Below are 14,377 nucleotides of genomic sequence, written 5' to 3'. Positions count from 1 at the left end.
TGGGAGAAAATACTCGGGCTGTCAATGAAACCTTGGGGGAGACGAGTCCAGGTGTACTGTACTCCCCTGTAAGTGAAAGCAGAGATGTATTGACGGTCAGGGTGAAGAGGGACAGAAAAGAAGGCAGAGCAGAGATCAATGACAGTAAAGAATTTCGAGGTAGAGGGAATTTGCATGAGGATGACAGCTGGATTGGGCACTACAGGGAATTGACTCAACTATTTTGTTTATCCCCCTTAGATCCTGCACTAGCCTGTAACCCCTCCCCCCACTCTTTTTCACAGGGAAGATGGGACTATTGGCTGTGCTGGACGTCCTGACTAGGATGCCCTGCTGTAGCAGCCGCTCTATGACGGGGTACACTCCTAATTCTACCTCTGGCTTCAGAGGATACTGGGGAATTTTTGGAGCTATCCTGCCATCTTTTACTTGTACTGCTACTAGGGCTACATTCGCCATCAATCCAGTGTCCTGTCCATCTTTGGTCCAAAGGGAACCCGGTATTTGTGAGATCATTTCCTCTACTTGCGATGGACACGTGTCTATAACAGTAGAGTGCAACATTAGCCTTTGAGGGGTGTCTAATATATCTTGCACTTCTTGAGCATGGCTCTCAGGTACATCTAAGAACACACCCTCAGGAGTACAGTATATGACACACCTCATTTTACACAACAAATCTCTGTCGAGTAGATTAGTCGGAGCCGATGCAGCCAGCAGAAAGGAATGTTTTGTCTGCAAGGGCCCTATCGTAATCTCTGCAGGTCTACTCAAAGGGTACTGTTACACCGTTCCTGTTACTCCCATTGCAAAAATTGTTTTACCCGTGGTTTTTACACCTGTTGTGGAATTCAACACTGACCTGGCCGCCCCTGTATCTACAAGAAAAGGTAGTGGTACACCAGCTACATCAACCATGACCTCAGGTTCACTACCAAGGCTAGCAATCAATTTCACTGGCTGTAGACTTCAGGTGTGGCCTAACCTCTATTGTGTAGTGGGACCTTCCCGCAGCGCATTGGCAGCTACGATATGTGAGGGGGATAACTGTGAGTTTTTGGAGGTCTGCCAGTCCCTCCTGGGTAGGTACCTCCGTGTTTCCCCTCTATGCGGCTCGTAGTCCCTTCTATGTGGTCCCTGGTCCCAACTATGTGTATTGTAGCGTGGTTCGTATTCAGGTCTAGGGGGTCTGTATACGTTATGTGTCCCTTTACTCCTACAATCCCTCGCAAAATGTGTTCCCTTCTGGCAATAGAAACATACTATTGACCGTGACTTACCATCAGGGGTCTGGGGTTTTGGCTGATGGGACTTTCCTGTAAGTGCCTGTATACTTACCGTCATCAACTTATCCCCTTGCGACTCCCTGTGTTTACTGGTGTTACGATCATGCTCGATAGCGGACTCTCTCAACGCAGCCACCGAGATAACTCTCCAATTAGGTAGAGAGGTTTGCACTCTTGTCCTCAGTGCCTCCTTTAATCTGTCCATTAACACAGAAACAGCTACCTCCCGGTGGTTGGCAATCTCCTTAATATCCTTGATCCCAGTGTATCTAGCCATTTCCTGCAGTGCTCTATGGAAATACTCGGATGCCATTTCACCTTCCTTTTGTCTTATGGAGAAGATTTTATTCCATTTAACAACAGTGGGGAAATACACTCCTAATTGCAGGTTGATTTGCCATACATTCTCCTGATTGTACTCATCAGTGAGAGGCACCTCTGCATTTAATTTACAATCCGTTATGAATTTTGGGATGTCAATATTTGAGGGTAAACACACCCGTAGCACTGTTCGGCAATCTTTATTTGTGGGCTCATGGGCGTTACCTAATTCTTTAATGAATTTCTGGCATCCGACCAGATCTTTTCTGGGATTGGGGAATTCTTACATAATTGACCTTAACTCTGCTCGGGACCAAGGACAATGCATTGCAATGTTTCTAATGGGAGTTACTCCCTGACTATCAGTTCTCCCATTGGGAACTGCAATCACCCTGACAGGATTTAATTCAACTATATCATTTTGGTTTGATTCTATAATACGGGGAGTTATTGTCTCTGCATAGTGTATGGTGCCGTACTTACCGGTGGACACAACCTCACTCACCCCTCCGCAGGGGGGTATCGCTACTACTCTTGGTGGTTGGGCCGTGCCCACCTGGGTATTCTGTATGGTGGCTGCTAGAGAGAGAGCCGATATCGTGCTAGGCTCATCCTCCTCCTCACAATCCTGGGGAAAATTTAGAATGGGATACAACTGGCAAGGGTTAAGGTTAACACATTGATTAATCACTGTCTTATCCTTTACCAATGCACCATTGTTTGTAGCCAATTTCTCCCTGTCTGCATATGGCGGTGGTGGTGCGCTCGCATTCGCTTTCCCGCTAGGCTTGGAACTTGCTGTGCGAGCCAGTTCCCTTTGCACATCCCCCTCTTGCTGCCATAGGTTTAAACAGTCAGTATGTCTGATCCTTTGTTTTCTAGATTTTATCAGACATATTCTAATCCTTATGTTCTGTAATACCTCTGATTCAAAGCTGCCCACCCGAGGGAATGATGCCCTATCTTCAGCAGTCATACGCACCCATTCATTGCAAAAAGCTTCCATGTGTGGACCATATTTCTCACACATAATAAACCTCGCTAATCCCCTGGGCCGCGGCTCTCCAGCCTGAACCCTGGCTATCAAACGTCCACCGCTTGTGCAATTGGATTCCATTGCGGACTTTTTGCTTGCTAACGCAATCCCCAATGCACAACACGAATAGACGGTGAAAGACACCTAGCGCTTTCACTCGCTCCTTCTCCGCTGACGTACCACGACTCACTCCAATAGTGACCACCGCGTACCCAGTGAGGACCCTACCTGGCTTCTATTCACTGGAAGTTTTAGGAATAACTTACCTTTTCCAGTGAATATCTACCGTTGAAGATTTTCCTGAGAGAGACCAGCGAAAACTTCCCTTTTCGTTATACACAAATCACGCTTGCGTATGATCTACACGGCGCTAATGATACCACGGTTTGCGCAAAAGCTCACAAAAATAGTATCACGTTGTGCCACGTATCGCACGTACAAACGCGCGGTCCAATCGCACAGCGTATAGGTACTTGTTACCTATCCGCCCTACGACCACTGGAGTCGAATACACAAGCTGCGCTCCTCAGCCGGAGCGTAACACAAAACCTTAACTTCAATTCACAATTCTATACTTCTCAATGCACAATACTATATCACGCTCCTCTGCAAATCTCCTCACGATTTGCGTATTTCTCTATGTATTAACGTAAGTCAGCCGCCTCACGCCACCAAGCCTCCGCTTACTTAGTGTGACCTACGGGATCCCGAATTCCGGGGTTCGACAACCGTTCACTCCTACTTTCACTCACTCAAATACACATTTGTTTTTCTTTTCTGTACAGAAAATATCACTCCCTGTGACCGGTTACTTTACCCCAGAGGTAGTACAGGTTAAACAAAATATTATATTAATCTGCTTTTGAAATCGGATAGTTATGTGCTATTGTATTAAAGTATACTATCCCGCCTTTACTTGAACAACTATCGTGTGATTTGTACTTTGCGTCTGCAATCCTACGCAACTTTGCGTAACCACGCGACCGTGCGTGCCTGTATACCACGTGTGCGCTCCTGTATTTTGCCCGTACCACGTGTACAAACGTGCGTCCGCAACTCAATAAACCACACAATCTCTATAAATGTGAGCAATACAAACTACTATCGCTCATTAACACAACACACAGTTGTTTCCGTATTTACCTAAGCGACTAGGCCGGAGCTGCGTTTTGTGTTTTATGATTACACCAGGATTGTCCAAACTGCGGCCCTCCAGCTGTTGTGAAACTACATATCCCAGCATGCCCTGACACAGTTTTGCTGTCAGAGAATGCTAAAGCTGTGTCAGGGCATGCAGGGATGTGTAGTTTCACAACAGCTGGAGGGCCGCAGTTTGGACATGCCTGGATTACACCCTTAACACACTATTTCATATATATTCTATATAGCAAACAAATGTATCCGATTTCACACAGATCTATAATGACTGTAATAAGCTATGGCAAAAATATGACAGCAGTATGTAAAGTATTGGTACGCTTTTGGCGCCAAAAATTTTACACAGATTTTAAATAGCTTTTTTTCCTGTTTCTTCCGGGTTCTATCAGCACCTCTGTAGACTAGACAAAGCAGACGTGATCTAATCAGCACAAAAGAGGGTTTTAAAACACCCAAGCAACCAGGAAAAGGTTTTACTTAAAGATGCGTCTCCACCCTTTGCTGATAGATCAAAGTCTGCTATGGTTTGCAAGTCTATGAATGTGTGAAAAACCGGATGAGCTCCCAATGGTTAATGCTGATTAACTTACAGGACAGAAAAGTTATACCTTTTACACTAAAACCTTAGCCGCTGCGGCTGTTAGATGTAATCCTTAACCTACGTACTTTTTACCCAGTTAGCGTACACAGGCCCGTACCGTGTAAGCACTTTGCGTACACACACCGCAACGGACGTACAAAGTACACACTTTGCGTACACACACACTGACACGCTGAAAGCACAATGCAGCTACATGTGTGGCTGAAATACACCTTAAACCTTAGCAGGAAAGGGACACGACACCAATTGTATTTACATATGTTGGGATCCGACCCACCAACAGTTATTTACTAGCAGGGGGTTACAATAGTAATACAATTCACAATAAGAGGTACAGGCTACAATCAATGATACATACGCTTGTTTCGCCAGCGCCACCCGGTCCTCGGTCAATCAAGATAGATGACTTTCAGAGAATGTGTGGCCGGCCAGGCAGCTTGGCTTTTTATACATTTGTCCAGTTCATGATACAATAGAAACTGTAATCTCTTCACCCATAGGTCACAGGGCTGGTCATTTACAGTATAGGAGGGGTCATAGGTCGGTTTGAATAAGTGGGCGATGCCTGGCTCAGGTGCACTTGCAGATGGTCTCCACTGGGTTCCCGCCGAATATCAAAGTACAGTAAATACAGTGTAATATTAATATTCTGTTCCTGCGCATATCTATGCGCAGGAGCGTGCTATCTTCTGCAAGCTGCTACCGGAATATTGCTCTTAAAAAACTGTACAACTGGATACCAAATACCACCTCCTAACCTAATTCTGTCCCCTCATATCCTGTAAAGGTGAATTCCTTTGTTACTGTACCTTTTAAGCAAGTGTAACTCGCTGGTGTGGGGCATGTAGGCTATGTGTAAATCTTGCACTAAGTGAATTAAATATGAAATGTCTTTGTGGCTTTTCCATGCAAATACATTTGCTACCGTAATTACTCATACCACGCGGTAATACGCACTACCGCGTGAGCGGTTATATGCAACTTGCGAGTATGTGCACGCACGGCAGAACAAGTACGCGCACGGAGGCCATCTGTGTGGTGTTTGTACTTGGTGCGTGTGACAATAATATTTTCGACTTCAACAAGGGCATGACCAGCGCTCTGTGAGCCGCTGGCACGCCCCCAGTACCTCTGTCTTCACTGAATAGATGCTGTGCACGTGCGAACAACGACTATTCACAGTGAGTGCTGGAGCCTCCCAACTGCCCCCCCCCCCCCCCTGCGGGACACTGCGGCCCGCGGGTGGGACAGTCCCAAAGAAGCGGGAATTTCCTGCGAAAAATCGCGACAGTTAGGAGGCATGCATTCGGGTCCTAGCAATCACTACCATGGGGAATAACTAAAGGTGGGTACACACAGAGATATATCTGCAGATCAATTGGATGGATCTTTGGACGGATTGGGTAGTGTGCTGTGCATACACACTGCCCGATCCGTCGGGGACAGGCTTCATGAACTGTGTACACACGCCCACCCAGTTCAGCTGTCAATCGCCGCCGGCTGCCGCAGCATGTGTACGGGCGGTCGGCTGATCGCCCTTCCACACAAAGCGATGCGCCAATATATCGGTAGATATATTGGCCGTCGGCTGTGCTGCAGAGCTGACGCGATATGTGTATGAACGACGGAGTTCACAGACATATCGGCCATACACACCGCAATATATCGGGACAGTGTGTATGGGCCATAAGGAAGTGAGGCACTACCATGGTTCAGAAAATTATCTAGGGCACTAGTATGGGCATACAACTGCTGCAGAGACGTGTTTCTCTAGAATCACTGGGGCAGTGACCCCGTCGTCTAGATGTTGCTACGGGACCTACAAAGCTCTGGCTAGTCCCTGAATGGAAGTAAATGGAACATAGAGAACCGATTTTTAGATTAGCTTCCTATACATATGCTGCAGCAGTGACGGGTCCCGCTACAGCCCGCGCACCAATAGGAAGCACGGAGAGAGTGAGGCGCGTGGTGGTGACTGAGCACAATAGGGGAAGATCCGTGTCCCACTTCCCTCTCCCGCCAGCGGCAACACAAGGTACCCGGCGCAGCTCACCCCGCGGCGCGCCCTCCTCCCGCCCGCCTACCGGACCTCCCCCACTCACTCCCGTCTCCCCAATTGCCGGAAGTGCTCGGCGGCGGGACGAGAGAGAGAGAGCTGCGCGCGCCCTGCTCGGTCACCGGGTCCTCGCGCCGGTGCCGTCTGCTGGATCAGGAACATCCCGTCCCGTCATCACATTGATATCGGCTTTTAACAAGTGATCATCCCCCGTCCACCTCCAACATAGCGTGTGCCTTACCGGTCTCTCGCTAGCACAGCGCCACCGGTGCGTGGGGTGACAGGCCCCGCGTGTGCCGGTGTCCCGCGTACCTGCCCCGCTCGCTCACAGACTCATCTGCCGCTGTTTCTCTTCACAGTGTGATCAGGAGAAGATGCCGCTGCTACACCGGAAGCCGTTCTCCCGCTACCCGCCGCCCGCGGACCTGGATCCCGCCGAGCGCCTGTTCTATTGCCGGGTGACCAACGAGGTGTTCCGGGAATATGAGTAAGCGCTTCTCCCCATTGCAGCCCTGGTGACCGTGTGCCCATCATGTCACTGCTGCATGACCCCTATCTGGCTGCTGGGGCAGCGTCACATGTGCCCTGCTGTGCTTGTAGCATGTTCCTCTTTCCTGGGCTCTGGTGCCGGAGTCGCTGGCTGCACCCTGTCAGTGGATGTGGTACAACTTCCTGGGTGCTTTGTTATTGTCACTGGGTTCATCCAGCTGTTCTTTGCCTTCCCCTTCTGCAGGAGGCTCTAATGCTCTGTCCTCCTCTCTGTGGGCTCATTGACACTTAGGTGCTTCCATGGTACTTACCACACACTAATGAATGAAACGAGTAGAGCCAGCCATGCCATTCCGAGCAATGTGTTCCATCACTTTACTGTTGCTTTTATCTGCAGCATGCCCTATATCTCATGCGGTAGCATGCTTCCGCTCAGCAGTTTGCTGGTAAAGGCACAACAGCCTATAAAAAAATGTGGCAGCACATGATGTGACTAAAACACCTGAGAGATTTCCCATGTGTGAAGAAACTTTTACTCAATAACCTTACACTTGTCCTGTATGGGTTCATTAGACCATGTGCAAAGTGACTGGAGTAAGAAATGAGTAATAATAATTAGATTGGCTTATTATGCTCTGAGTTGAGTACTGTGTGTGGCTCTGAGTGGTGTGCGTGCATGCATGGTCGTGCTAGCGAAGCATCAGTGTTCTCATTGTCTGATGTGAGTACACACCTGTGAGTGTTTCTCTCTAAACCAAGAGTTCAGTTTGATGTTAATCTTCATGTAGATGCCCAATAGTGCCTGACGTGGCTGATTACATTTATGCTGTGCTGAAAAGCTCAGGTCTTTTATATACTTCATGCGTTCGCATGGTAATCATAAGTTTGGCATGTGTGGTCCTGTGTGACTTCATGCTAGACGTGTTTTCTTCTCTTTTTGTTTTCAACTGCTTTTGTGTGGGATAGAACCCTGCCGACACAACTACTAACTCCTACTACAATAGATGGGCAGCTGTGAGTGAAAAAAAGATGTACAAAGGCCAATGTAATCTGAGAGGCTAGCGATGTGTACTGTACATCTACACATTATTATTCAGACACCAATCTGTTTATACGTGTTTCCTAAATATAGACCATTAACTTTTGTGATGTAACTAATTACATGAATCATGATTACCTTAATTCATTAGGCTGTGTAATGTATTTTCTGGAAATGAACTTATGCAAACACTTTGCGTATCATATAAAAGTATATCTCGGTAGAGCAGTTTTTATGTTCATACGTGGCAGTTTGATGCTCAAGACGCTTTCAGTGGTCCATTTTGACTTCTAATAGTTTGACAAGTTAACAATGTTTCGGCTCATGTTCATAATCAAAACGTAGGACCCCATGGCTAGCAGTTTTACTATTCACGTGGACATCTATAGAGTATAGTAACCTGTGGCGAGCAGAGCGAGCCACCTTGCCTGAAGTGTGGTGAGCGTACACGTCTTAATGTTCTGAAGCGGTTTAGTTATGCTAATCCAGGGGGTCCCATGTTCTGAATCTGAACCCAGTGTTTCAAGTCACTGTACATCACTGGCCTTTATCATTATAAAGCTAAGAATAGTAAGTTTAGGCAGAATGTGAGCTTCAATAGCACTTGATGCAAAGTAATTGTTGACATGTGATGGTTTGGGACAACACTTTGTTCAGGGCTGGACCTCATATACAGTTGTGCAACTTTGTTTTATTTCCGTCCTGTAAGTTGTAACCAATCCTCAGTGATTCTAGTGTCCAAACTGCAGCATTTTCTATTACCCATGCTGGAAGCTCATACATTGCTTTGTTGTGATTGTCTTTTCTCTGTGACCAGACTGTTTTGGATGTACGGTGTTCTATATCTGTCTGCTATCATAAAGAAGATTTGCTGACACCTCAGAAATATTGAGGTTGCCATAGACTGATTATGAACCCACACACTTTGGGGGGAGATGTACTAAGCAGTGAAAAGAGTGGAGAGGGGGCCTATCGCAACCATGGGCCACTTCTCCACTCTTTTTTTCACTGCTTAGTACATCTCCCCCTCAGTACCTTTGATGGGCTACATGTGTAGCCAGAAAAAAAAGCTACCTATGCTTTAAGATACAAACTATTCATTATATACTGTATAACTGACCTAATGAATGTGAGTTTCCTAGGACACTCTGAATAGACTACACTATAGCATGCAGAGGTGAACGTCTGAAATGTATGAGAAAACCCTGAATGGTAAAGAGTAAACATTTTTTCGCTGGCTCTGAGATTTTGATGAGGTATCTGCAGAGTACTTTGGAAGCTTTTCGAGTTTGAGTTATTTTGAAATTCACTTCTAGATGGGCAAGCTAAACTATTAAATATATTTGGCTTGTTTCATTACATGCAATTTGTATTGTAATGTAAAGTCTAGTAATCTTAATGTCCCATCCTGTGTCCCCTGTTAATTATTAAACCCACCTCACCTAGTTCAGCTAACAAATTAAGGGGGCAATTCTATTCTCCATGATGTGCCTCTTGATCAGTCAGGAAGGCCCTCTGCGGTGATGTACTTTCACTCATTTTTCTCTTACTCATAGTAGTGCTTGGGAAATGAGTGGAGATTGGGGTATCTGCACAACTGGATATTGAGGTGGCAGTTAGCAGACAATTGAATTGCCCCTAATCTGTCTGGCTTTACCATCTGATATTGTTAAACATATAGGTCAGTGGTTCACAAACTATGTGCCTAGGCACCCTGGGGTTCCTCAGGACACTAGCAGTGGTGCCTTGGATTTGTAGTCCAGGACCAATTCAAACTCATTTTGGTCAAATTTAATAGCCGAAACCAGTGCTTGTGGCTGCCAATTCTAAAGTATGAGGACAAACAAGCAAATATTGTCCCGCAACACATTAAAGAAACTGAGGACACATAAACATAATTTACTTATTTTCTAAAATTCTCAAAGAAACTTTTGCCCTGGGGTGCCGTGAAAAAATTCTGATACTCTAGGGTGCCATGATTAAAAAAAGTTTGGGAACCACTGATATATGTAATAGCAGCCATTTGTGATAAGTGATGCAAGGTCTGAAAAGTTGTGTTGCTATTATACCCTTTTTACACCGAGGTTTTGACCCGGGTTATTACTGGGTCTACCCAGCTCACAGCTTGGTGTAAAAGGGATCCTTAAAAAAAAAAAAAAAAAAAAAAAAAAAAACGGAAAAAAAAACAAAACCCCAGGACGAGTGACCAAGGAATCCGACCCTGGTAGCTACCAGGCTTGGATCCAGGTAACAAGCAGTGTAAACAGCTTGACCTGTGTTATGCTTAAACGCTGCTGATTGGCTGTGTATGCAGAGGGTCTGTGAGTTCATGCAGGGCAGCCCTGGATTCAATGTAAATGGGAATAACCCTGGTTCAATGTGCGGCGTAAACTGGGTCTGACCGAGGTTTGAACTGTCAGGAAACCTGGGTTTTTGATGTAAAAGTGGTATTAGAGACTAGTAATTTTGATGCATTTTTTTTTTTTTTTTCTTAATGCAGTGACTTTTTCGAGCGTACTATCCTATGCAACAGCCTTGTCTGGAGCTGCTCCCTCACTGGAAAATCTGGACTTACCTATCAAGAAGCTATTGAATCTGAGAAAAAAATTAGTAAAAGCTTGCAGAATTTCCCTGAGCAAGTGATTGTGCCTATGATGTATCTCGCAACACTCAGCAATCACCAGAGAGTATCGGATCTATGTGATGACTTATATGACTATTTGAAAGACCGTTTCTTTGTTGGTGAAATTGTAGATGTATTAAGAAATAATGGTGCAAGGTAATGTCTCGATAGACCCCAGTAACACAAATCAGTCTGCTGCTAAAGTTCTAATTATTACATCAAAATTATATAATTATGTTTTTTCGTGTGTGTGTGTGTGTACATTTTGGATATTTATTGTAAACTTTGTTCTCGTAGCATGCTTTCAGTAAATGTTTAAGGATGGGGTTACAGATATGTATGTACTTGTATAACTGTTAACTGTAGACAAACCAGGCAATACATTTCACTGCATTTTAAAATCCACCATGATAGGTTCACTGCATATGTCACTTTACACTGTTGCTGCAGTGGTTAGCATTACTGCTTTGATTCCCATCAAGCCCCTTATAATAGCCTCTAATAGACAGGAAAAAAAACCACACTTAATCAACTTTTCAAACAATTGAATATCCCCCTTAGAGTGAAACCACTGCTTTAAAATGCCTTTATTTTAATTCAGTTATTTATATAGCACGCGCACACACTCTCTAGCATTTTTACAGAGAATATTTGCCCATTCACAGGAGACCCTACCCCAGAGGAGTGCAGCTATATTCTTTACCACATGTACACATATACTGTCAGAACCCATTTAACCTACCAAGTAGTGGTGTTGCCCATAGCAACCGATGAGATGTAGACTGCATCCTGGCGGTCACATTCCAGACCATTAGAATACCGGCAGCGGGTTCCTGGAGGGTGAAAATGCTGACAACTTTAAGTGGTTAGGGGGAGGTTTAAGCAGGGCATACACTATAAAATTATCTGGCAGACAATCTGCCAGATCTGACTGGTTGGAATAAAATCTGGTAATGGATGAGAGCAAATGACAATCGACCATTTGCTCCCAAACAGTGGAAAATGGACAAAAACTATCGTTTGTACAAACTGGTTAAATCCAATTTGTCAGAACAACAGTTTTTTTTGTTAATTTTCAGTGTTTGGAAACAAATGGTTGATTGTCATTTGCTCTTATCCATTACCAGATATTCATTGAAGGCTAAAAGAGCTAGGTATATCACCATATATTTATAACACTATTGTTTGGATATAATGCTGCTGTTTTCTCAGTTTGTGTGATGTGTTAGAAAAAAAAAAAAAAAAACACAACCCCCCACCCCCACCGCAACAAATAACTGAAGTTTGCAAGTGTAAACCATGAAGGTAAAACTTACTTTATACCCTTTTTACACCGCTACTAAAAACTCAGGTTATCACGGCAATAACCTGAGAGTGGCTCAGTGTATAAGGGTTAACGTGGGTCTAGTTTCTGCAAAGCAAGCCTTCCTGAGGGTCAGTCGCTGCCTGCTTGTTTAGTTACAGATGCTCCGCCCTACAACATGACAACCTGCTACAGAGGTGTGAAGGAGGGCATGGTGGAAATTTCAATGCAGTGAAAACTATTAATTATTTTATTTTTTTGTATAGTGTTCATTTACCTAATACACAGCAATAGGTCTGTATTAATGGCAAATAGCAGCTTTGAATGCTCTCTGAATGTCTTCCTATTTTCACATTCTCTGTACACCAGAGCCACAATTGTTTTGCTTTCCATATCGGGAACAATGACTGATTGTTTAATGACTTGCTGCCTCTGAATCTGTAGCAGATGGAACAGACAGCTATCTGTAGATTGCATAGTTATTCATCGTTTTTGTTACATTTTTTTTTTTTGTAGATATCTATAGATTAAATTCCAGGATATTGTTTTAAGAATATAAAATGTATATACTGAGTAAACGTTCTAGCTGCACATTGTTTAACTGCCCTCTGTTCTGTTGTCAGCTCATTGTCCAGTGTGAAAGATGTTTATTGTTTTGCTGATTTAAAAATCCAGCATGGTAGAGAACAAAGGCTGTAACTGAAGTCCCATGCACAATGTAGACTGTATCCCTCAAGCAGTGCAAACCTGTCCAAACCTGCTTTTTATGGTGTGATATTGCTGACTCAATCTTCTTTGTGTCAGGTTGGAGTGTACTGTTTTGGAAGTGAAAGTTCCTCCACAGCAGAACGGGATCACAAATGGTCATGACATCTACAGTGACACCATTGTCATCAGTGATAGTGATGATGAGTCTCCTAAGGATCTTTCAGAGAACTGGTAATAAAGAAGAGTAATTGAAATTACAGAGACATATTAGGGGGAATTCAGTTGTATTTTTGAGTGCCCTGCATCCGACGGAGCAATTCCATTGCTGCTCCATTTGAGCGCAAATACAACAGGCGCCCATTTTATTTCTGCTCACCCCCTCTTGAGTACTTTTCGCACACTTTTTCTGACACGCCCAATAGTTTAGACAAGTTGAGCCACTTTACCTGGCTAAACCCGATCTATTTGGCCTTGACCAGTGTGAATAGTATTGAGCGCCCAGTTGCTCGCGCCTGCTGGCACCATCAATTGAATACTGGCTATAATTTTTTTTAAAAAAAAGGGCGCAATAACATTGAATCACCCTCATTGCATAGAGATATTCATATTGTGATGTCTGTTGTACTTGTAATACCCTACACAGGTGGAAATCCTTTGCTGCAAAATTATGATCGTAAAGTAGTCTAAGGGGCACATTCAATTAACTGCAGGTTGACTTGTGCAGCATGTTCCCATTAGTATTCCATTACAGATCCGCAAACAGTCTAGAGGCAGCAGTTAATGCTCATTTCTGCTTGCACCCCCAGATGTGCAAGCTGAAAGTGCTAACTGCTGCCCTGGGCTGTTTTAGGTTTGATCACTGGCTTGAAGTTGAATAGCTCCAGGAACTTTATTCATGGGAAGAGACGCTAATTGAATCTCTTAATTTCAAATGCATTAATATTAACTACTGAGCATATTTATAAATATCTCCCTAGTATACACTCATGGGCTCATTCTGAAATAATGTATATTGCAAAAGTACATCACAAATTACAGTTATGTTCTAGAAATTAGTTGGGTTTTTTTGAGCCTGGTATTTTACAAACTTCCCTTCTGATGTCTACAGCAGTTTGTGTACCATCGTTTTACTATGTATACCACTGTGGCATTTGATACATGATAACCAGGCCCTGTGTTACTGAAAATATGTATCTGCCCAAGAATGGCCTACTTTGTAAGCAGCTGTGCGTCTTTGAACAAAACTGCTTTCCCGCATTGTCTTTGCCACCCCCTTGTTACCTCTCTGGAGTGCCCTCTAAAGTCTCAGACTGTGCATCTGATTCTGTGCTGTGTCCTGGGAAGGACAGATAACAGGGGCAAGGTTAGGACAATTTGCTGATGCGAATCATAAGTGTAAATTGATTCAGTAAATGGTTATCCTGTACCCAACATATAGGTGAGCAGTTAGTCACTGAGGGTGAGAAGGAGACAAGGGAATGGGGCACTGGTGACAAGTAGCTTGCATACTTTTGGGTTGTCTACCTGACCTAAAAATAGGACAAAATAGAAAAAAAAACACTTTGGGGTCGATTCTATTCGGCAACTTAAGAATAGCGCCGGGAATTAGCTCCCGACGCTATTCAATTCAGCTCCAGTTAAGTCGGCGATGTCCCGTTCTCGCCGACTTAACAGGTAGTTTTGTCGGGAGAACGGGCATTCTCCGACTTAACTACCCGCGGCGATGCTGATTCCCGACAGAATCAGCCTCGCGCTGG

General features: G+C 44.4%; 1 protein-coding gene across 3 annotated transcripts in view; it reads left to right on the top strand.

Annotated features, from left to right (window-relative positions):
- Positions 1-6,332: 6,332 nt before the first annotated feature.
- The window catches only part of BAZ1A (bromodomain adjacent to zinc finger domain 1A), a 284,468-nt gene continuing 276,423 nt past the window's right edge, over positions 6,333-14,377 (top strand). Inside the window, exons 1-4 of one of the 3 annotated variants that reach the window (XM_063947878.1) lie at positions 6,333-6,437; positions 6,818-6,945; positions 10,487-10,765; positions 12,717-12,851. In XM_063947878.1, coding sequence (XP_063803948.1) covers positions 6,833-6,945; positions 10,487-10,765; positions 12,717-12,851 — 527 coding nt within the window. In that variant the 5' untranslated portion in view covers positions 6,333-6,437; positions 6,818-6,832. Of the gene's footprint in view, positions 6,438-6,481; positions 6,727-6,817; positions 6,946-10,486; positions 10,766-12,716; positions 12,852-14,377 lie in introns of those variants that run through there. The other 2 variants (XM_063947879.1, XM_063947877.1) reach the window with 2 other exon arrangements.

Source organism: Pseudophryne corroboree, chromosome 12 (genome assembly GCF_028390025.1).
Source record: "Pseudophryne corroboree isolate aPseCor3 chromosome 12, aPseCor3.hap2, whole genome shotgun sequence".
Lineage (NCBI taxonomy): Eukaryota > Metazoa > Chordata > Amphibia > Anura > Myobatrachidae > Pseudophryne > Pseudophryne corroboree.
Note: the sequence above shows the minus strand (reverse complement) of the source record. Positions and strands in the feature narration are given on the sequence as shown.